The 25,319-nt window shown below is 35.6% G+C and overlaps 1 protein-coding gene across 3 annotated transcripts in view; it reads right to left on the bottom strand.

Moving 5' to 3' along the window:
- Positions 1-25,319, bottom strand: part of LOC141437722 (uncharacterized) — a 48,072-nt gene that overhangs the window by 3,970 nt on the left and 18,783 nt on the right. The window contains exons 1-5 of one of the 3 annotated variants that reach the window (XM_074101201.1): positions 24,939-25,122; positions 10,997-11,068; positions 5,559-5,677; positions 2,002-3,634; positions 771-1,534 (exon numbers count right to left, since the gene is read on the bottom strand). In XM_074101201.1, the coding sequence (XP_073957302.1) occupies positions 771-1,534; positions 2,002-3,634; positions 5,559-5,646 (2,485 nt within the window). In that variant the 5' untranslated portion in view covers positions 5,647-5,677; positions 10,997-11,068; positions 24,939-25,122. Of the gene's footprint in view, positions 1-770; positions 1,535-2,001; positions 3,635-5,558; positions 5,678-10,996; positions 11,069-24,938; positions 25,123-25,319 lie in introns of those variants that run through there. The other 2 variants (XM_074101204.1, XM_074101202.1) reach the window with 2 other exon arrangements.

Raw genomic sequence — 25,319 nt, 5'->3', positions numbered from 1 at the left:
ATTAAAAAGTACATGATTTAATCAAACCTCGTCGTTACCTTGTAGTCCAAAAAATTCTACATGAAAAAAATACAAGAATATACTCTTGAGTCAATTTAAGGGTTAATGGAAACATCAATACAATGCAATGACTCTTTATTGAACACTAACCAACACATAGTTAGTAAGGAGTACAGAAAACAACTGTTCAATTTTTTAGGTTGAAAGCAAGGTTTCTTCTAGATGCAAGGGATGATACAATGATTAATAATATTTAACTGCACGGATATATACATACTCTTAAGTGAGAGTGTAAGTACGGTGTAGCATATACTACATAATATAGGTAGATCGTTTAGTAGTTAAATTATGTTGACAGTTATTTAAAGCTGTGTAGGTAACGTAATTTTTTTACTAATGTGTCAAGGAAAACTTGATTGGCATTGAACATCATCTAATCATATTAACAGACGCACTTCTGTTTACATTAACTTTTGAATGATTTGTTTGTTAGATCAGAACAATAAATGTTGCTCAAAGTCTAAACCTAAACATTAGCCACAATAACTCATTATCGTAGTGCATTGCAAGTAAACAAACATGAATAACAAACGTAACGCGAGGAACGCTTACATTTCTGCCAAGTTGATACTGTGCGATGTACTTAGTATGTATTTCGAGGAACTCTCACAATGTGGCTTCTTATCCTTATCAAATTACATTCCACGCGATTTAATACTTAATAAGTATCTATCGGCTCAGAATATCGATATGTAATTTTGGGAACGTACCTGCTTTGAGTCTTCCATCGTCGATCGCCTGTCCTTGTGGTAAAATGCTCTTTATAAATATGCCCAATGGTCCTCTTGGAGAGTCGCGTCCGCCTACAATGGTGAAACCTAGCGGTTTTTTCCCGTTGCCCTTCTCAAATGCGATGGTATGATAGCTGTGAGTTGGGGCTCGAGGTCTTCGGGGTAGCGTGCAAAAGTTGGCGGCATTTGTTGTTTGTGGTTCGTTTTCAAGTCTGGTTTTGCTTCGGTCCGCCGCGCCGTCGGGTGTGTCGACATCGACGATGTCGCCTGCGCAACTGAGCGCGAGTCCCTCCTTATTGGCGCCACCGTAACTGACGACTTGGCGGCGCAGCAGCTTGTTGTTCATGCTGCTGTAGGTCGCGTTCTGGCCTTTATGAAAGTGTGAGTGTGTGTTCGCGCCGTCGCTCGCCCCGTCCGCTGCTGATAGCGCGCTCTGATTACGCGACTCGTCCTGCGACAACCGCCGGTCTATCCTAACGTCGTGTTTATCAGCGCGCCTCTCCTTACCTAAAATGACTGCATTTTCATAGTCTACCGAGCTCTCTCTCATCATGATCGGTCTTCTTTGAGAAAATGTTCTTTGTTTTAAGTCTGATGTTTTCTTGTCTTGTTTTCTTCCTATAACGATATCAATTTCTGATGCACCAGATTTAAGCGCTTCTTTTGCTTCAGCCATTGTAAGATCACGCAGTCGTCTACCGTTAACGTTGAGTAATTCATCACCAACACACAACGTGCCTTCTCTAAAAAATACAAACATGGTCAAAATGTAGTAAATTTATTGAAAGTTATAACAAATAATTTGGTTAGGTTGTGTATGAATGTGTTTTTATAGCAATTACTAGCTTATGCACGCGACTTAGTCTGCGCGGATCTAGGTTATCGCGCGGTGCCGCCTTCTACCGGAATAAAAGGTATCCTATGTTGATCCTTGGGGTTCAAAACACCTATAATACCAAATTTCATCAAAATCGGTTCAGTGGTTTCGACGTGAAAGCGTAACAGACAGACAGACAGAGTCACTTTCGCATTTATAATATTAATTAGTAGGGATTATTTTCTATATCTATTCACAGTGACCACTGTATCAGAAGTTTGACGGTAGTACTTATTTAACTCAATGTTCTCAACTAGAGAGGCATACCGTATCAATCTTTGTTTACAAATTAATAGGTACGGTGAATAAAAATAGATATGCGTGTAAACTTACTGTTCAGCTAATCCTCCTGGAACGACGTGAGCGACCAAATAGCCTACATGACCTTCGTCAGGGAGCTTCGTCTTAGCTATGAAGATTCCTAGTTCGTCAGCTGGATGTCGACGTACAATTCGAACAACTTTGTATTCGATTTTTTCTGATTTAGTAGATTTGGCTGGTTTTCTACAAGGCGGAATAGGTGGGATACCGGCATCTCCTCTACTTATATCTCTTTGACGCATTTTTTGCTTTTCAGTCAATTTTAAAAATTGAGGTTCTTCAGAGACGTTATTGCTTGGCATCCGTCTTAAAATCTCCTTACGGTCTAAGGATAACGCCCTTTGCGTGTGACGAAGCCTCGTTTTGGAACCACTGTTACGATCTCTACTCATTCTGCTGGATCCTCTTGCTTTTATATAACTTTGATCACCAGAAATGCTACGACCGTGACAAGGTACTATTGTGTTCGCATGTGAGGCGGAGCTCTCACAGCGAGATGAAATTCTATCACTATCAAAAATAGAAGAGGCTGCCGATTCATTGACTAGAATACCTGAATCAGCATCTTCACAGTCTTGAATTAACACGTTTTCATCATCACAAGAAGCTTGGTATACATCCTCGTGAAAAACGGAGTTATTTTCTTTCTGGAATTCATCTAACCCTGGTAACGCACCGTAAGAAAAACTTCGCAACTTGGCTTTTACTCCGCCTCTTTTCTTTCTGCTCCTATTTAGTGCACTGGTTGATTTTAAAATATTTTCATTACTGCCATTTACATCGTCTTCATCACCTTTTTGTTTATAAAGCTTAGAGAAAAACTTATTCGTAGAAGATTTAAGATATCTATCTGACATTGCTCTCAGTTTAGCTGACAGGCAAGAACTGGGCCCGATAGTGTCTTTATCATCTTTAGGCTTAAATTTATCAGTCTTTTTATGTGGTTTCACTAAAATATTTGGAGTTTGTGTGCTATCGTAAGTTTCATAATCATCGTTGAAAATTTGATCACTAGATTTTGACAGTTTTGCACCAACTTTCGGTACAGGGTGATAACGATCACATTCCGAGCCAGAGCTATAGCATCTTGTTCCTCTAGGATTAAATGATTTATTTTCTCTCCAGTGGCTTTCATTAGGATGTGAAATGCTTTTGGCAACAAAGACATCGTCATCATAATTGGGCATTTTAACCCAGGGATTTTGGTTTTCGAATTCAATATGGCCACCAGGATAATTGTTATCATAGCGACAATGATTTACGTCTTCTGGATGGCCAAATCTGCTGCATTCACTACCTGAAGTGGAGGCAGCGTCATCACCATAGTGTAAAGGGCCGTTAGACTTGAAGCAGGACAGTTTGGTATTTTTCACTTTATCGAGTAACGGATTTCTTTTTTCCCGGTACACTTGGTACTCTTTTTCTAAAGAGCCTCCGTGGTTTTTGCGACTAGAATTGTAGGTTTCCTGCGGTGGAGTAAAGCTGTTATGTAGAGATATTCTCCGCGCTATAGGGGTATCTTCACTTTGGTTACATGAAGGCATTGATTTATCCACAATGATTATTTGGTCACTAAGATTGTAAAAATTGGTTTCCACAGAGCTGCTACTACTGTTCCGGTTGCCGTAGCGTACGGGTGACATATCTGTAAACAAAACAAAGAAATGTTAATAATCTTGTGAATAACGTATGACCATCCTTAAATGCATTTTTCATACAAATTAATCAGAATCAAATTGTATGAAGTCGAGACAACGTAGCTGAAATATAATAAGTTGATTATTTACCTATGCTAGTTGCTATGTTGACGCGTGGGAGTAACGCAATATACTTTGAAGGAAGGCCAACAAATGATTTCTTGTGTACTGAACGTGCATTTTTGTGTATTTTTGATTTGATATGGATGTAGGTACTTATGTAAAACCGCAGTTTTTTAATCAAACGATTTAATAGCCACAGTAAATAATGCAATGTTTTGAATAGCAGCCGTTATTTATGCCCTAGTCCATAAGGTTATCGTTTATTAAAAGAGTCAAAGATCACTTTATATTAATTACTTATATGCGATTTACGATTGTTTGTGCTTCGTTAAAAATATGAAATGCAGTTTGATTCTTAATACCTACATTTTAAGAAAAAGTAGTGCAAGTAGCAACGCAAACGCATACGAATAGATACGGGCTATAACCTCCTAACCATTTCTCTAAAGATATTTAAATTTTATAAAGTATTAGATCTGTGAGTGGGTTAAAAGGAAGTATCTATTATGAAGTTTATTACTTAAATAGGTCGTGGGATAAAACGTTGATACAAATTGTATTGTACGCCTACAGGATTGGAACAGGTTCGACTAGGTGCAATGAAATACAGACTCCTAATCCATTCAACTTTATACTCAATAATTCACACGTAGCTGCGTAGACTCAAATTTACAGGGAATTTATAAATTTAAGAAAAGTCACAAAGAAGGTTAAAACACCAACAACAGTGACCAGCAGTTTGTAAAATTTTTTTATGACGCACGCGGGTCCTATGTAAAATAATTTCACGACTCCTACTTTCCTCGGTTAAGTTATCATTTAACATTTAACTTATTATTATTACAAATATTGAATTTATAGTTTTTTAAAATGTAGATTTGACTTATAATTATACGTATTATTGTCAATTTTTGCATTTATGAATGATCTCAATTTTATGTTGTTTTAGGTCTATTTACTTATGTAATTACTGAGGCTTCACGACCCTCATACCTCTATATAGAGATTTTACAACCTTTGCGACCCTCATGTTAAAAAAACGCTGCTTTAAGTGCTTCTCTAGTATTAAGGTAAGGATACAACGGATCCCAAATCTTCTCAACTACACTTCAGGGGGTTAAGTTAGTGAATTCTCGAACTAGTAAAACAAAAAATCTCGCAAATTAAGGACAAAACGGGCTTTAAACATTTACAAATACAAATTAACATCAGTTTGAAGCTTTCAGAAAATTTCACAGACAGTGCTCGCTTGCAATTTGCATTGCTCTTATGTTAAAAAACGATCATTGCATGTTATACTATATTTGAAAATTTGTAATTTTACCTCCTCGTTTCCAATAAAAGGGTTTTTGTTCTAACACCGTAAACCACTATATTATTCCCCCGGATCTAAATGATGTTTGTTTTTAGAATTAACCGAAATTACACTACAGTGTATCGTATAATACAAGAGCTAGTTATATGTATGGGTAATTATTGGAGCGTTTATTCTGTATGATTTTCGCGGGCACATTTTTGTAGACTTGGTAGGAAATTTTGTTACAGTTTCAGGTTATCTAGTAGAAGTACAAGACGTCTAAAAATAATCGAAAATGTCTTCAAAATCTACAGCCCATTCGAAAATAAATGTGACCACGAAAATGAGGCGGTTGAAACCCTCGAATTGTTACAGTGAATAGGCTTTTACTGAACCATCCCAATACACCTTTGGCCTCATCTATACTCACCAAGTGAGATAAATAGGGCTCAATCACGGTCAGTTTTACAAAAAGAAAGACCAAAATGCTGATTATAATATCATGTAGTTACCGATTCTGGCTCTTCGTGTCGACCGCGTCTCGGCCTCGGGCGAAGCGGCCAGCAGGCGCGGCGGCTCGCCCTTCCTGAACCACCGCATCTTGGATGACTGTCACTCCATCACGAACCAACTGGAAACAATAATACGCAAATTTAAATAAAAAGTTGATCACGCTCATTTGTATTAATGAATAGTTCATCATCATCATACTCGTAATATCAGCCGCAAGACGTCCATTGTTAGACGTAAGAGTAACCTACAGACCTCCAGTTGCATCAGTTAGAAGCGGCCTGCATCCACCGTGAACACGCGCAGCACAAATTTGATCACGTCCATTTGTATTAATAAACATTTGCAGATGAATAAATAAAGGAATAGCGACTAGCAGCATTTTGTAGAAATAGAGTTTTTTTAAACGCTATCATTGTTATGATAAAATTTGCAAATTGGACATAGAGTCATTATTAAAAGTTTAGTGTCATCACCTCATTTTATATGGCTATCTGAAACTCGACACTGTATTAAAGAACATTTTTTTCAAGTAAGTACTTTAAAGGAAAGTTGTCCGACATTGAGCCACAAGCTGAGTATAGTTTAATGATGCAATACCCAGGCAAAGTAAGTATTAAACGATTGGACACCTTCACGTCATTGGCTCAAACATGTTTCTCAAGTGCCCATTTATGATGTTACTAGTAAATACATATCCATATACAACTTTGTAATGGCCATACTAAAATACTTAGAATCTAGTTTTAAAACTCATTTAGTATTGCTACAGGGTTTTGGTTTTGGTGATAATTTCACACAGAAATGTTGTCACATCGCTTGAGGCGCCTACTTTAACGTGCCTGAACAACCGTTGAATGAAGGATCTACTTCAAACTGATCCCTGGCTGCTGAGATTTCAAGTGATCTACCTTTCTTGAGTGAAGAACCATAAAACTCTATTGTAATAATCCGTACCTAATAATGATAAAGATTAAGTCGTCGTATAGTTTGATCTATAGGCCTATAGTCTCTTAAGCAGTGGGTCGTTGGTTCCTGCCCGGGCTCGCAACTCTTGAGTTTTTCGGAATTTCTGTGCGAAATTACACTAGAAAATCATGAGGTTACAGTGAAGAAAGACAACGTGACGAAGCCATGTGCATATGTGTGAAGTGAAGGCCTGTGCCCTGCAGTGGGGCGTAGGTATTTATTTAGACCGAGTACGCTTCTAATAGCTGACATCAACTCACAGATGATTACTTGGTAAGTAATAACTTTCCACATTGTGCAAACTGTAGCACTTCTGCTCAACCAATATTTGCATGACCATCGCTAATGAGTACGGGTCACGAGTCTGTTACGATTGCCTATTAATCTAGTTCACAATATCGTGTCAATGTGTTTATGCGTTAATTAAGTCCGACGCTTGTCAAATGGTATCAACTGATTTAATAAATAATTTATGTACTTGTATTAATTAGATCTGACGATGGCAATGAGTACAAGTTAATGTAAAAGTTAAAGGTCTATGAAATGATAAATGACAACTATCAAAAATCATTGTTAAAAGTGATGTACTTACCTATCACGTTATGCATGTAATGTTATTGAGTACAATATTATGGCCACGTAAATGGGTTTACTCAGTACATTCAATCATGTGCTAAACGTCGGACTTTTGCACGCATGCCAAAGGGTTTTTTCTGTACATTAAATACATGTTTGCCGAAAAAGGGACAATTCCGTGTGCATATGAGATTTTTTCTGATCCACGGTCAACAAAAATGTAAATGTAGCGGCCGGTCCTAAAAACTTCCATGAGTCGGTGCGATTTTATCGGGGGCTTCGTCGCAAAATGGACGTTACAATTCCCAGTTCTGGGGATAGGTGGGTTGGCATGTGTACTTTTGACCGTTTCAACCTTTTTAACATCGACCCGTAATGGTTTTTGGTAAAATAATACCCGCTGTTTATGCCAGAAAGGACAACCAGGGGTGCCACTATAAAATTCGAAAATCAAAGTACGTGTCGTACCGTCCCTCTGACTTTTGTATTAAATAATATAAGCGTCAAAGAGATACGGAGCGAAGGCAAGATACTAAGTTCGTATTCTGCACTTCATAGTATACGGCCTGTATGAAGATAATTTTGAATAATGCGAGATTATAATGAAAAGTTCATTATTTCTGTATGAAACTAAATTAGATAAAACATCATTGAGTAATTAAGAGTGACGGTAAGTAAGTAAAGATATAACATAGGCAGAAATACTAAAACTTTATCTTGCTTAACAACTAGAATTTTTAAGCAAGATTGTAAAGTTCGAGTTAAGTAACTAAATGCCTCCAGGCCTAAAGCTGACAAAATTTTCTTTAACAATTTCCGGACCATGAAAACAGGGCTGACACAAAAATAGATCATTTAAAATGTCAAAGAATAATCGGATTAAGTCAAATTGGATTCTTAATTTTACATTTTCATTATTTTATTTCCCAGCCAGCGACGTCGCGCGCGGCCTACATCCAGCGAAGAGTGAAATGAATTTGTCGTTTCAATGACTTGCTAATTTTCAGAAAACTTTTTTAAATCAGGAGTCAAAGCATTTCTTGAATCAACTAACTATTCAGAATTACAGATACTGCTGACTGTTTTCGAATTTTATTACTTTCATGACACGAAGTGCCAAAAAAGGAGTGTACTCGTATTCTAGCTTTATTAGTCCATCATAACTTTTAAATACTGAAGCCGATTTAGAAATTTGAGTCCAATAGCCATTGGACACCAGTAGCCTGGAGTAAACATTTCCTTCGAGCCACCTGGAGAAATAGAGACGATCGAATTAGGATAATCTATCCATGGATGCAATATCTCGCAATTAGTGTACACCAGATAAGGTTACAATTTTCCCATGAAGTATGGAACTCTAAACATGCAGGTATTTATCCTTTTTCACATTTACTTTTTTAACAGCCAGCGTTTGCGCCCCCCCCCCCCATGTCCATCCATCAGCTTAAGAAATCTTAAAGGTCCTTCTAATTGTTTTACAAAACAGTACTTAGACATGTGGTACACGTAATCTTGCCACAGGAAGTCAGAGTCACGGTGGTGTGATAATATCGTTTTCCTTCTCAGGTGATGTCATTTGGAAAATCGTTAAGACGAAGTATCATCGATTAGATGTGCACGAGTGATAATTTCCGGATTGTACCAAGAGATATCTTTCAATGACATAATTTGACATTAATGTGTTTTCAGTAACACATACCTCTATTATAACTAAATCATTATCAACATCATCATCATCATCGTCATCCTAGCCTATATACGTCCAGTTTGACGCAAGCCTCCTCTCAGAATGAGAGGGCACCATTAATAATCTGATCTTAGAAAAATGGATTCGAGATTTTTTCTCATTGGGGACAAAGATGAAACTTTTTTTTTAACTTTTTATTTCCACGTGCAAGGTAAGGTTCCGTTATACTTAATACGTAGAAAAATTATAAATATAAGTTTTCGTCGACCATTATTCGTCTACTTTTAGCTGTGATAGTTAATAGATAGTTAATAATGCGACAAAAAAACATACATGGTGTAGGGGATGTTAACAAAAAATATTGTTTTTATTATTTTACTCTACCGCTTTGTCGGCGTGATTGCTTTTACCATTTTGAATACAGGACTTTAAAAATCAAATCTTTCGTTTATCTTAAAGTCAATCTAATTGCCTAGCATATTTCATTATGACACAACCTCATACTCGTATACCCAGGTGAAATTGAGTATATGTAAATTTATTTTTAACGAATAATCCGCTTTAACAGACGATATTAATTTTAGGCATGAGATTTACTACAGTTAATTACGATAACATTAATCACTTCAAGTAAGGGTACGTCTGAGTTGCGAACAAAATATTAGTACTCATTATACGAAGAAACAAATTAATTACACACCTAAACTGGCTAACGAGGTTAAAATAATTAAAATAATCAACTGCACATACACAGAAATAATATATTTAAATATGATATTATTAAAAAGCCGTTTGTAAAGCCACAGAACAGGTAATAGTATATTACCATTTTATTAGAAGATTACATCTATATACATCCTGTTTATATCTAAATATTAAGTGTATTCCTTAGTCGACACTCTTATCAGGTCGTAGTCGTGCAGAGGTTGGTTACGGAGAGATATTTAGCGAGTACCTAAAGTTAGTAGTAATGTCATTGTGAAACATGTTCTTTAATTATATACACGGAAACTTACTTCTTTCAATATAGACGTTAATTTACACGTAACTAATAGTCATCATTAGTCTTCCCATCGATCAGCATACTTAAGACAAATAAGATATGATTCAAAGTCAAAAATCGAAAAGTCAAAGTCAAAATATCTTTTTTCAATTTAGGCTATAACAAGCACTTATGAATGTCAAAAAAAAATCTACCACCGGTTCGGAAAAACCTCTGCTGAGAAGAATCCGGCAAGAAACTCAACGAGGTATATATATTTTTTTAAAACAGATTTACAATATTATCAAATTATTAATATTAATATTATTAATTTTAACACAGTAGGTTCGCTATTTGAAGGGATCGCTAATGCGGACGGAATTATTTCCAAATATCCCTGTCCATGATATAATCATTAACTTTATAATACGCCTTTGATATTAATGTCTTCTTGACAAAAGATCTGAATTTTGTATCCGTTTCATTTATAATATTTTTTGGAATTTTATTATAGAATCGTATGCAATTTCCCAGAAAAGACTTTTTGGTTTTAGCCAGTCTGTAAGATGGAACTTTAAGCTTCCCTGTGTTACTAGTAGCCTTTGGCTTATCGACGTTAATGGGAAAATCACATATGTTCTTCCTAACATACATGATTATTTCAATAACATAAAGCGACGGCAGGGTTAGGATATCTGTTTCCTTAAAAAAAAAAGAGATTAATCCATTACTAGCTAGAAAAATATCTAGATTTGATATCCGTATCGTAAACGAGTTCTATCTTAGGTTGTTGCAATTAGTTATTCCATAGTGAGTCATTTCCTTAAAAAGCTAATAATAAGCTTCAAGGAATTATGCGTGAAGGAAGTGTAGAGGAAGTTAATAAAAAGATAACAGCAAAGTTGATGACAAGTGCTTTAGAGCCGAATACCTACAGTGTAAATTTGTAAATCTTGTAACAAAAATATTAGCTATTTTAAGAGTCTCAACAACTGCCTCTGGTGAAGGGAGATAGGTCGAATTAATAGTGGCTAACCGATGTTATGTCGATCCATGATAAATAAATTACCAAGCCCGCAAAACTTCCCTCTTCTAACTTAGTAATGAAGTTGCGTAAAAGCTCTCGCAATATCGAGGGTAAATGATTGCGACAGATCTGGGTAAAAGCAAACCAATCCGTTATAAATGGGATTTTTTTTAAGTAGAAAATAATTAAGTAAAATAACCGTTTCAATTGTAGACTTCTCGCTGGAACATCTTTGAACTCCGACTATTATCTCTAAATGATTCGTCGTAATCTGAAACAAAAAATGGTCATTATTAAAAAAAATAACCTAACCAGACAAAAAAAATTTTTTTTTGATTAATCTTATTTAGCTACACTACATCAGTTAATTTAATAACTACAGTAAACGAAACGAATTAAACGAATTCTTAAAACCTAGAACTAAGCCCTTCTGAAGTCAGATAGTGGAAGAGCATAACAAACGGAGATACCTAGCCATTGACAAAATAGAGGAAGTCTTCGCGATACTATGCAGCGAGGATCACATAGAAAACATGAAAATGACATCATAACTACGCTAAGTGCAACTTACATACTAGTAATCTACATGATGACAATATTCCAGTAAAACAATACTTTTATGGCACGTCTTTCTGCTGCGCTTAATGACCATACGTTTAAATAATAACGTTTAAATATTCCTTTGATAATTGCTGTAATTAAAGTACAACATTTGAATCAAGTTCAACTTGATCTACTTCAATTTAAATAATACAAGAGTCATTGAAGATAAAAAAATCATGACACTAATAAGGTAACCTAAACAATTGTTCGATTTTCTTATTATCTTTCATTTGGGTGGTCTGTTTGAATTAAAAACTTCAAAGTTATCTGTTATCAATATCTCGAGCACCGTTTACAGAGCTGATTCAGTGTGGTCAGTTCGGCGCGTTTTTAAGACGTCCTTCGGCCGGAGGTGGTAGAATTTATGACTTTTAGGACAGTAAAATAGTAATTTTAATTTTTAAACTGCCGCAGCCTGGGCGTTCATTTCCGTGGAATACAGTAAAGGCGCGAGTTTATGAGTATTAACTGTCAACACACAGCCATGTAGGCCGGCCCAAGTTGGCGGCGGCGTACAAATTACACAAAAACAAGTATGTAAACCGTATGGTCATAATCTCAGTTACTATGCGTGTAATAAAATGTAATCGTCATCTTGTTAAGGATGTACCATAAAATACTTTATGACTGGTATTGGAAAGGCTTACGTAACCTAGTACAACGAGTAAACAACCGCGAAGCACTAAGTATCAAGGCGTGAAACATGACTAATATGTAAACAGATACAGCGTAAAAGGAAGGCGAAAAAAAATTACGAGAAAGCGAAACGTTTTGGTAACAACATCTTCATTTCTGTTCTACTTCATTTGCTTTGATTTATTAAAGAAAAACTATACTGTATTGGTATAAAAACAGGAAAGGTACACCAAACATATTTTATTCTTTGATTATTTTTAAGCACAGGCCTGATTTTATGTTTTTGAAGGTATAAAAAGAAGGTAAAAAAGCTCTCGTGGGCCGAATGCAGACATTCTTAGGGGCCCATATTGCTTTGAAAGTATTCACACTTCTAATTTAATAAGCTACTGATATTTTTTACAACTTTATTGAACCGCCGGGTACTTATCCAAGGATTCGTTTTTTAAGCGCTCGGTTGTTTTATATGCGATAAACGCTGCGTTAAACGCAATGCGTTTGATGCACATCTAATTTAACCAATCACAATTTACGCAATCTAATAACCAAATATGCGTTTGCCGCTGCGCTCGACTCACCACGTAAGACAATATTGGTAATTGAATTATCTAAAGCAAATTGATGTGCGTCAGACGCATTGCTTTAAACGCAGCGTTTATCGCATAAAATAACCGAGCGCTTTTCGTTTACGTTTAAGAAATTCATAGTTAGGGGTACTCGCTGATGACCCCGAATTTAATTACAATGGGGGAGCTTCAAACAATCGTTATTTTATGAGTAAATAGTAAATAGTATTTAAAAGAGTGAGACAAGTTTCAGGCTCACGAATGAATGAATGGTTGTATCACTATAATGTGGCCGTGTTGACTATTATGTAGGTAAAAATATAGTCTTAGAAAACCATTAAAACTTTTACAAAGCTTTGAGAGCTCATGTCGCAAGTTCATAACCCGAAGAATGTCGTTTTCAACTCTTCACGTAAAATGCTGTCAACACATTAATTTGTATTGCAACCATTAAGTTCAACGACGTGTCGTAAGCAGTTCACACTTTTAACCACTGGCAGTATGCGTAGTGAAGTTGTCATTTTAAACTGATCATTTGAACACGATCTAATGCTTTTAAGAATAAAGTTGCATTTGGAAATTGGAAAGTGACTGACATTAATTAATTTATTTATTTGAGATTAATTGGATACAAATAGTTTGTTTATCTTAAAGAAACGTATCCTCTCTGCGCTAGGAAATTAATATATGTAGGAACGTTGTGACGAAACCCGTGGAAGCCACATTAATAGTAGGTACCATGAATTCATGCATTTTTGCAAGGAAAGCGTTTTCATTCAAACCGAACTTACCTACACTACGTATTCCAGAGACAGCAACCCGACCGGCAGTGTTGTCAGATGGGTTTTACGTTCCCTTACGCGCAGCTCTTAAAAATAGTACGCAAATTCAAGTTTGAGTACGCACGCAGTACAATATTTATTGACAAACTGTGCTTTAGCAGCTAGTGCATAAACAAAGGCCTTAAAAAAACCGGCTAAGTGCGCGTCTGACTCGCGCACCGCGGGTTCCGTTTGCAGTGTCACTTGCTTGTCAGTGCGACAGCCACAGGTAATCTATAGAAATATTAAGGAAGTATTAGTAGTTAACATTTTTGGGTGCGTTCCTAAATAATATTAAGTAATCGGAGAACCTAAAAAATATATTTCTGTCAAATGGAGGAACAGCTAGACTGTCAGGTTCTAAAATATATAAATAGTACGCAAATCGGCCGGTGAGATAAAATAGTACGCCGTGCGTACTATTGCGTACCCATCTGGCAACGCTGCCGACCGGGTGAAAGCAATACGTAAGCAATTTCGTTTATTTGAATATCTCTTTATAGTTCAATCGTACTTCAAGAATACTAAGAGATTTGTGCCATCTTTTTCTCGTTCGTTGATTCTAGGTACTTAAAAGATTTTATGAGTATTCGTATCTTCTTTTTATGGCTTTTTCGACTAAAGATTGTTGCTTAACAGGCAATATAAAACAAAACGTAGCCGTTGTAGGTATAGTAAATCAAAACTCAAGCCTATTACGCCGTAAAAGAAAACTAAAACTATTCGTAAATTCTAAGTATCCAACAACACCCTATGTACAGTCACCAGCACCGATATCTGACACAACAAGCGTGCATAAATATCTGATACGACTCTATTTCTAGGGCCGGAAGGACGTGTCAGATATTTTTGCACGCTCCACTGTGGCAGATATTAATGCTGGTGACTGTACAATTTTTTTAATGAATTTTGTAGGTTCTTTAGACTAAAAGATCACCTCCATCCATAAGAACGACCAGTGAGGCTGGTATGGTCACATGGGCACTTAAGTAATCCGCGGGAAATAATAGGAAATTAAATTAAAAACTTAAGAAAAACCGGCCAAGTGTGAGTTGGACTAGCGCTCCGAGGGTTCCATACAGTAGAGTAGGCATCTATGAATATCTAGTGGTAGCAAAGCCCCTCTCCCAAGCAAAATGGGCGGGAATGTAGGATCATTTTAGATGGTTATCGATATAGACAGACAGACAGACATACAAAAATAAAATTAACTGACTATTTTATTGATTTCGCTGTAAGAGCCTACCTTCATACTAAATTTAAAGTTTCTAAGATCTATTTGCTTTTCGGTTAGGTACTTATGGCAATTTGTGTGGAAATACTTTTAATGGCTGTATCTTTTGATAACGTTGACTTTTCTTTTTTCACTGCTTCAAGAGATAGCAGACCTGAGTATTTGATATAATTTCAGCTTGATACCTCCAAGACAAAAAAAAACACACGGGCGGACAACAAGGTGATCCTATAAGCTATCTGAGGCACGTAACCTAAAAAATAGTTTAAAAACGTAAGTATTATTATGTTTTTCAACTATTGGTACAACCTGTACCTCCAAAAAGTTATGAAACCTATAAACCTTTCTACTTATCGGTTTCGGATATATCATCAAAATAAATTATCAACTTACAATCATTAGGTATTTCCAATACCATTAAGTGGCAATAGTGGGACAAAGTAAGCCAATTTGATTGTTTCTAGGCTACCGGTTATAATTTTGTCTGGTAACCCAGTTTCCACTATCGATTTACTCTAAAAATAAATTTCACCTGAAGTACTTACAGTTGAATTTAGTAACAGTAGATATTTCTTTTACAATTCACGTTCATTTCAATACCTATCTATAAAAAGCCTAGTTAATAGGGTTCCGAATCAGGACTGCACAGACTACAATAAAAAATACCTAATAAATAATATAGAAAAATGCAATTAAAGTGCAATTCGCATTTTTAATCGTTTTCTATTTTGAATTGACTGTTAATTATAGTTTGTTTCAAGTTCAATACTATAATGTCTTAAACTTTCGTGATTTTCACACATAGTCAAAATACCACGCACAGGACTTATCACGCTAACACACACGAGTAATATTTACCTCGACGTTTCGGCAGCATTAGAGTGGCCGTGCGTGGTCACGAGTAGACTGATTAAGTGTGGGGTGTCTATTTTGTTTTGTTTATTTATCTATTTTTCTTTGTTAACTTTGCAAATATCACGAATAAATGTTTTTATTTCGTTCATCTTTCTTTCTTTTGAATGCAATTTTCTCGAAGATAGACTACTAATTACTCTTTTGAATACTCGTAGATAAACATCGTTATTTTAATTTTTTTTTTTATTCGACTGGATGGCAAACGAGCAAGTGAGTCTCCTGATGGTAAGAGATCACCACTGCCAACCTAGAGGCCTAAGATGGGATACCTCAAGTGCCAGTAATTTCACCGGCTGTCTTACTCTCCACGCCGAAACACAACAGTGCAAGCACTGCTGCTTCACGGCAGGATTAGCGAGCAAGATGGTGGTAGCAATCCGGGCGGACCTTACACAAGGTCCTACCACCTGCAAACAAACAAATTGAAAATCCTATTCAGTTATAGATAAGAGTAAAGTTATAATACTAGAAACAGCTCGAAGAAATTGATACAAAGTGATAAATTGTTACGAAAACGAAAGGAAATCAGTCATCGTGTCATTATACAATATTAGAGTCGTCAATAAAACGTAATACAATACAATCATCAGGTGAGATAGGGGTCAACCGCAATCAGTTTCATGTAAAAACAATAGAATACCTACCTCTTTATTTCACACCAACACATAGTAAGTAGTAATGTATCGTACTTTCTAGGTACAGTTTGCAAATTCAACTTTCCTCAAAGTTTAGCATTCGTTGTGTTCGGCTACCTAATTTAAATTTGAAATTTCTAGTGAAAATCTCTTATCTTTAGACATGGGTCACGTCTCGGAGTGATTAGTATTGAGGTTGCGATCGCCGATAGAAGATGTTTCGGAATACGAGAGTGATACCATCGATACTTCGACAATGCGTGACAGATCACTTCAAACAACGAGTTGGAAATACGAAATCAATTCCGTTAAAAATGAATGATAGAAAACGATAATGAAATAAACTGCTAGATAAAAATAAAACAGATTTAACTTATGAAGACACACAATCTTGTACTTGATGATCTGAGTAGGTACGATGCTGGACTATGTTGTAACTTTTAATTTCCTTGTCTCCAAATTGACTTAACCAAGGTTTAGGTGTATTTATCTTCTGTAAGGTTTTCTATAGCTCTTAAATGCCACGGGTAAGCTTGCAGTTTATGTTACAAATGCATAATAAAACGTGTTGGATTTTTTTAACGATATCAACGATCTTATATGAGATGTGAATGCAAATTAGGCATTTGTTTCAATAAAAAGGTGAAAAAGCTTAAAGCCAGTTCCTGCATACGCACTTTGGAGGCATTGTCTTTCCTCCATGTGACAAAATGAACGGAACCGAGTTTTACGCGAGTTTAACAACCGACATTTAAACTCTGGCTTTAAAATCTGCATTGGGTATTGTTTTTTAATTTTATGCTAATTGAAGAGAAATTGTTTTTTAAGTGAAGGAGAAAGAAAAGAGAAACATTCTTATTTTTTAGTTTCGTACTTACCTATTTCAATAGACGTTACGTAAACGTTCGTTTGGATTTGCATGGACTCGTTGAGCAATATAGGTCAAGAGTTATCGATTGTTATCGTTATCAAAATTTATCGCATCACTGTTGTTTGTATTATCTTTAACATTTTTTATCCAAACGAACCCTTGTGCGATGCAATAGGTACACTAACAATGTTAATCAGAAAAGCCGCTAATGTTCTCGAACCCAACACATCTTACCTGATATTGCCATGGGCAGGCGCGGCGCACTCCGCGATATAGGTGCGATTCTGTAAGTATTAAAACACCAACTCACTAGGGTTATGAGCACGCTCGCAGTCTCGCTCGAACTAGTCGCGCCACGTGTAGCTGTGTGATTTTCGTGAGTATATTAGAATATCTATCATGAAATAGCGTGGTGTTTCGATTTTTGGGATGAGTAGGTATATATTTAAATTGCACAGTTTGAGCGCTGAAACAGTATATGTATAGCCACACTAAACAGTATGGAAAGTACATAATTTTATCTGAACATGAATTTAATTTTTATGGAATTTCATGAAAATTTCATTCATTGCAACACTAAAATTCTTACTATTTTCTAACATAACATTACACTAACTAACGCAATTCTGTTCGAAACCATATTAAGTGCGAGTGCGACAAAAGAACAGATAGGTAATTCGCGATTTACCAATGCCTATTGCGGGTGTATAAAACCTTTGAGGCAGCCGACGACGCATTCGGCACGCGACCTAGTACAATTATCAATTTTGTGACCGTCGGAGATCGTAGGGGCGCCAATTTAAAAATGCTAGTAAACTAAGTATTTGTCCGAAATTACTCTTAAGTTATATGTGAGTATTTTTTTTATTGATTTACAACCCTATCCTAAACCAAAACGTAGGTGCAGAATAATAACGACCTTCGCGCGCAGCACTAGAGTTCAATGTTGCTTGGTGGTGCGCGGTGATTTTGCTAATAAAAATTACGTAGGCATATAAAATTGCGGCTTTCGTCAACATCAAAAGAGAGAACCTTCTGTACTTGTACTATTACTTATTCTGTGCCGTGGGTTAGATTAGATACATTAAAAGTAGAACAAGATCCATTTTCTATTTCTAGATGCATGCTTTTTCAATACTGACTTAATTTTGGAAGAGCAACTGAGTCACAACAGGCTACTCCTAAGTAAACTGGGTCAAGTGACAAGGAATAAGAATTAAAAGATACAAAGTTAGAGGCCGGAACTAGCAAATCTAATTTAACTTAAGACGATTGCCTCCATGCTTAATTACTCACACAATGAAATCTCAGCTAATGAAGATGGGTTAAAAACTAGCAATTACTTCTTTGGTTGGATTACTACGTGAGTCAGGTGGAGGTCAAGGAGGGTTATGACGACATCTGATCAGCTAAGATTAGCAATGACGCATCGCGGGCTAGGCTTGCGGTCACATCGGTCACCATCCTAGATTTAACAAACAATAGCACTATGATAATAATCGCGGCGAAATAATAAAAATCAGATAATTCTTTCTTTATTGCTCTTTAAAGATTCATTGCCTATAATAAATAGAAGACAAGCGGGCAAAGACTACGACGGTATTAGTAAATATTAGGTATTAATATAATAATATTTCATAAGCATCTGGGAACAATCGTTTAACTGTTAATACATAACATTTCCGAAGTGATTTAGTGTTAGTATTTCAAGTACTTGACTTGTTAACCGAAGCCGTAAAAATAATATCAACGTTACGTATATCTAACGTAGCTGAAAAAGGTAGTCACTTAGAAATAATTTTAAAAACCATGCAAAAAATTTTGCTTTCAAAGTTCTTTTCCCGCTTTATAACTCGAGCGGATATTCTATAGATAGAATGCAGTAACCGTCTCAAAGCTGCGCTATTTTGTGGCTGCACAGTCTGCATTCTATTGAAAGGAACCGGCTCAGGCTTTCACGCGGCGGAACAGGGCTCTTTCTTACCTCCTGTCTCGCGTAGGGGCGATTCTATTGAGTGTCAGATGCTTTGGTACGACCTTAGTGAACAGTGCGCTGCCACTGTCACTGCCAGCTTTCCAAACGAATGCGGTTGTTGTATTAAATATGGCGTTTAACCATACTACTTACGTCTATCAAGCGATACTGGTTTTTGCGTTAATTAAAAATAAAGCATTTAGCTAAAAGCCGTATAAATCCGTTGCTTTTAATTGTGAATTACGACGTGGGACGTCCTCTACTTTTTGGGTTACAGTGTTCATAAAACGCGTGTCACTTTTCCCGCCCAGTCAAATTGACTCACAGGACTAAAATCACTTTACGATCTGTTCCCTTTTACGATGTGCAGAAACCCAGTTAAACTCGAGTTTTATTTGTTTCAAAGCGAGTTACCCTCTTATTTTTACAATTTCGCCTCTGTTCACGTAATAGAGGAAAGCTGTGAAACTGCAGTTACGTTTTTTACGACAAGGAAAACACCCAAAAGCAAAGCAAGTGATATTGCATTGTTCACTAATTACTAAGTCATCAAAGCTTCTGTTCTTGAAACTTGCGTAAGCTTATGTAAGATCTGTTAACACTATGGAGGAATTAATTATACATTCATAAGAATTCTATCTATTGTACTCGTATACGGCTATTTTTTAAATATTCGCGATGTTTGAACGAACGAATGCAGAGATTTCAATGGTATACTAGTACTATTAGTTATTCTGTGGGTATACTTTAAAAAATTGTTTGAAACTTTCCTGTATAAATAGTACTTACTTATTTCAAATTCATATTCTTGTAAATATTTTTTTTAGTGACGGGTAAAACTGTGCATGTTTACAAATAAGCATTTTTTTGGGGGTATAGGAAAAATATAGGATTATGATGCGCCTTATTAAAGATGTTATTTTCGAGTTGTTTTTGTGTGCGCAGGTGTGGAGTAACGAATATTAATTTGTGTTGTATTGTCTTGTTCGTGGATATTTAAATGTAAAACAAGTTGCATTGAAATCAATGTACGTACTTACTTAACATTATTACCCGCAGCACATTTGTCAACTGCGTTAATGAATATTCAATTTCGTAAATAGGCACGCTTTTTGTTTTAGAAACACTCTTTGACTCGCCAGAAACATCGTTTAGAGCAGAAACATGAAATATTCACAAGTTCCTTTGTCTTTTTAAATTGTGAAACTCCACAAAGAACATGCACATTTTACAATATGAAAAGACTTTTTGTGACTGTCATAAAGTTATCTGTATTAGCTAAGGGACTTTGGTGGAAGTTCGTTGTCTACAAAGTTCTGTTGAATTATGCAGAGAAAAAGTCGCTTTGTTTTTTGACAACATTGCGATTAAATTCTTTATAAGTTACACGTACTATAAAATAAGTATTTAATTTAGGCAACATGAATTGAGAGACTAAAAAAAATATGCCAAGTTGCGAGCACTAAATATGAACAAAATACATAATATAACCTTCACCTTTTTTCGTAGGGTTTTTAGGAGCATGTTAGGGAACCAATAGCTGGAGATTATTATTATTTAGTCATATCCTTATAAGCTTATGAGTATTAATGAATAATATGACTGTACTATACTATGTATGTGCGTGCTACAGCATCGTCATTCATTCATTCGGAAGTATTACTTAGTTACTGATATTATAAAAACCGTAATGACAAATTGCGTCGTGATTTCATAAATTGATTCGTTTTAAATTTAAGAATACGTACATATTGTGTGCCTGAATCCTTGAAATATCGATAGGCGTTTGTATCTGTAGAAACCACAACGATGTATATTAAGTATCAAATGCGAAGTGAAAACGAACTTTCATTACTTTCATGAAATTTCTGCGGTTAATTGTTCAACCAGAATGAACTTGAATTTTACTCTACGACGGCAATTTGACAACATAATCCTACCCTACTAAATAATTATAAACGTGAAAATTTGTGTTTTCTTGTACTAGCTAGGTAATTCACGTTGATACAACTGAAGAGATTTTGATAAAATGTGTTATGTAGTTAGTTATAATAGTTGAACGTGTGCAGTAATGTAGATAATAGGCTCCTACTTTTTATCCTAATAGTCCCACGGGATCAGAATAAATTCTCGAAATCTCAACCTCTAGGTCTATAAATATCAAATTTTACACGGCCGTTTTACGAAGCTTTAATGAAGAGCACGTTGTAATATTAGGGAATTTCCACGGGAATTTTCAGGAGAACCCGCAATATCAATTCGATTGCCAGATCTAACGTGAGCAAAGCAGCGAGTAAATGCCAATACTCAATTAAGTGAAGCCGATGGAATTTGCTGTACGGTTGCCATTTTCAAATTTGAAAACTCTAACCATTTCGTATTAGTCCGGATATTTAGTCTCTTTATCCATTATAATTCCCGCCGATGCCGTATTTGCGTAATCGAATAAAATAAACACTAGGTATCTGTAACATAAAATAACAGTGACTGGTGAAATACTTAAGGAATTCATATTCAAAATGCTGTTGTAAAGCGCAGCTGAAGGTGCGTTGAAGTGTGCATGACGTTTTCCCCTCAGACAAGAATGCAGACGGCATACCCGGGAAATTCTGAGCAAATGGTTACCCTACTTTTGTACGAAGCTTTTAAAAATCAATGGGGGCTGAAAGAAAAATTGTTTTTGGAGCTCAGTAAGCCAATTACGATGTTAAACCATTAGGGTATCCGTCATTAGGGAACTCTGAAACTCATTTAAGTAAAAACAACTCATCAAAGCAGATAATGGTGTGAGAGTTTAGTCCGCTTTCACAATCCGGAACTGATCGGGAGTGAATGAATGGATGAACCTTGAGCAAAGTTCAGCGCTCCCATGCCGAGATAATACAGGTGCATACCATACATTAACGTTTCTTACATTTTTTCATGAAATATTTAATCTCTATAAGTTAGGTTATTTTATTATTTTCCTAGACAGGAACTCTCGTTCAGGAAGAAAATAAATTTGATAAGTATTTAAATATCCAATATAAAATAGGATAATCTCAGAATCAACGCCGGTGCAGTAATTATAAATTGATCGCTATAATTTATATTTACGGCACTGGCACTAATTCAAAAGCATTGTTAAGTACGTCATTAGGTCATTACGAACGTTTGTCAAATAACAATTTGTCAGATATCATGTAAGTAGGTAAGTGTACCGTTGCTTATTGTTTATTATTCAACATCTGTTTAACCATATGACAAAACAAAGATAACCGAGTTAAGAATTTTTGTAAAAGCACTTTTTCTGTGCAGTGTGATGTTGTAGTACAATTAGGAATGCTTAAATTTGTTGGGTACGACACGTTGCTTTTAAACTTGGGAGACAGTAGGTTATACTGAGCCACGAGATGTTAAACAAAAACTGTGGCTCTCGTGTTCTGTTTTGTAATTAAATTCATACGTGTGTGGAGTGCTAAGTTTACTGTCTTTTTGTATTTTTTACTTCAACTCCAAATTTTGTTACTTTTACGGTCATCCCGTAAAACCCATATCGAAAATACAAACTGAGACATAGATGCACAGAAAAACTAGAAAAATAGACCAGCACTGGGAATCGAACCCAGGTCCTCAGCATTCCGTGCTGCGTGCTATAATCTCTACACCACTGCTGGACAGGAATCTAGACACGAATTTTTCCTATGCATACATATCTCAGGTTGCTTATTTCTACTTTGCTACTTAAGCAGCAGCATGCATGGGATAAATTCGTGTCTAGATTTCTGTCCAGCAGTGGTGTAGGGGTTATAGCACGCAGCACGGAATGCTGAGGACCTGGGTTCGATTCCCAGTACTGCTCTTTTTCTGGTTTTTCTGCGCATCCATGTCGCAGTTTGTTTTTTCGATATGGTTTCACGGGATACCCGTAAAAGTAACAAATTTGGAGTTGAAATAAAAAATACAAAAAGACTCCAAAAAAAAAATTATAAGATTATCTCACTTGTAACTGGCCTTGAATAGATCTAGAGAATAAGCCTAGAATTGCATCATCTCGATTATTAAGGCGTTATAGTTTGAAATTTTAGAATCACTTATAAAATAAGCGCCATTTATCGCATTTGATATGGAAATACGAAAAATGAAACGATTAATTTTGGTTTAGATATGGTAAAATGTGTTATGAATAATACTAATGAAGTAGGTACAATGATGCCTAGATAACTATACTATATCCAAGTGCATGAGCCACATTTATTATCAATAGGCTAGACGACTAAAAGAAATCTGTTTAGTCCGTCAGTCAGATAATTAAAAAATATTGTGCACGTATTTTTTCTTCTGTTTGACAACCAAAAAATGACGAGGATACAGTGAAAAACGTGTGCATATGTTTCCATAATCTGTCGGACTACATAGAATGATATATTTTTAACCCAGTCGTCATCCCTTTTATACATATTTATAACACTAATAACATTAACACTAATTATTAATTACACCCAAAAACTCACTAATTATTATTATATTTTTATCTTTATCTTTAACACTATCGTCACTTATAACATCACATTCTACATACATACACCCACATATTTCTTTACAAATACGTCAGTTTGATTGCCATTAGCATAGAATAAGTAATAGTACCATTAGATGACTTAAATCTCAATTATTTTAAATATTGTAAGCTTGTATAATTTTATTTAATAAGGATACCTAATATTTTGCTTTTATCTTGAAACAGTTCACTTGTAATGAATTTGGGAGTAATAAATGCTTACAACTGAGATACAGGTTTATACCTAGTTCAGTGGTCAGTGACTTCATAAAATTATTTACAATCTCTTTCTGATCAATAAAATATTATTATTATTATTAACATTAGTTTGCAAATTGTGAAGCCTATAGAGTGACTACCTCTATCATAAAATCAAGTGACTGTCGTATATTGAGGTATACCTAGACAGCTCCTTATACGCTAGGAATTAGCCTACTAGGTATAAAGCTCACATACTGTTTGATTATGCAGGAGCATGTGTTCCTAACGAAGGCAGTAAGCCAAGTGGAAATAGAATTTAAGACGAGCACGGATAGTAAACAAAGTACGTTTATACATATTACAAGAGTTAAAAATGTCGCGTTTGTGAACTCGCGTGGCCGTGTAGTAAGGCCACGGTTATTAGCGTATATCTAACAAAAAGCGCAGAGGCAGTTAGCGGAAACAGCCGCGTTTGTAAAATAAGTAGATTGTGACTTGTCCTCGATTTACGTAATGCCCTTTTTTCGTGTTCTACGACGTTTCATTACACAAATATAATGTCTAACGCAATAAGAACATCAGATTATAATCTACTTTCTTAAAGCGTTGCTTTAACCTGTCTTAATAAATTACTAAATAAATAAATTACCTGAGATTGATATTGTAAATATGAATCATCCCATGGAATGCTTTGATGCACGAACTAACGTGCTAAGTACCTACGTACAATCTTCATACGGCTTTTAGAATCATGTCGTAAGTTCAGGTAAATCACGTTAGTCATCGTGAGATGAACATTTAATCATTACTAATGATATCCTATTTGTGAGATAACCTTTGAGAATTAATAAACAAAGGTGTTTATAATGTTAATTGGTTATTCTAAATGTCAGGTCAACTAGTATCTATTTGGGTAAGTATAATTAATTTAAATAAAATATTTATAATTAAATCAGCCTTTTCTTTACAATAAGACTTATAAAATAATAATAATTATAATAGCGGTATGTACTGATAAGACTATTTAACTACTTGTTGAAAAGACAATTCACTTTAATAAAAAAATATAATATAATGTCATACTTATTAAAATAAATATGCAATAACTGAAGATGCAACGAAACAATGCATAGTAAACATCTACCTTACAACGAATCCAAAATATATGCACAAAGGAACGTTAAGCCTTGATCACTGATTTAGTTCAACTGGACTTGTCTGATGCACTTCCGTTGTATCATAAAAAAAACGACTTTTCACTGATGGTTTATCGATTTGTTTTATTTAATTTTATCAGTAAACGAACGTCGCGTTCACTTGGACGAGGACCCGGCACGGAACTGAAGTTATTTTGTCGACGCCGTTCCCGATACTAGCTGACAGCGTTTCTTCGGACACATTTTAATGAGACACGATGCATTGCTGGTCTACGTATATCTATTTGCTTGATTTCGAAGGAACGCACCAATGAATTATTACATTTTATATATAACCACACTTTTCTACGATGTTAGGTAGAGTAAGT

This window comes from Choristoneura fumiferana, chromosome 18 (assembly GCF_025370935.1).
Source record: "Choristoneura fumiferana chromosome 18, NRCan_CFum_1, whole genome shotgun sequence".
Taxonomy (NCBI): Eukaryota; Metazoa; Arthropoda; class Insecta; order Lepidoptera; family Tortricidae; genus Choristoneura; species Choristoneura fumiferana.
This window is presented reverse-complemented; position numbering and strand designations above follow the sequence as displayed.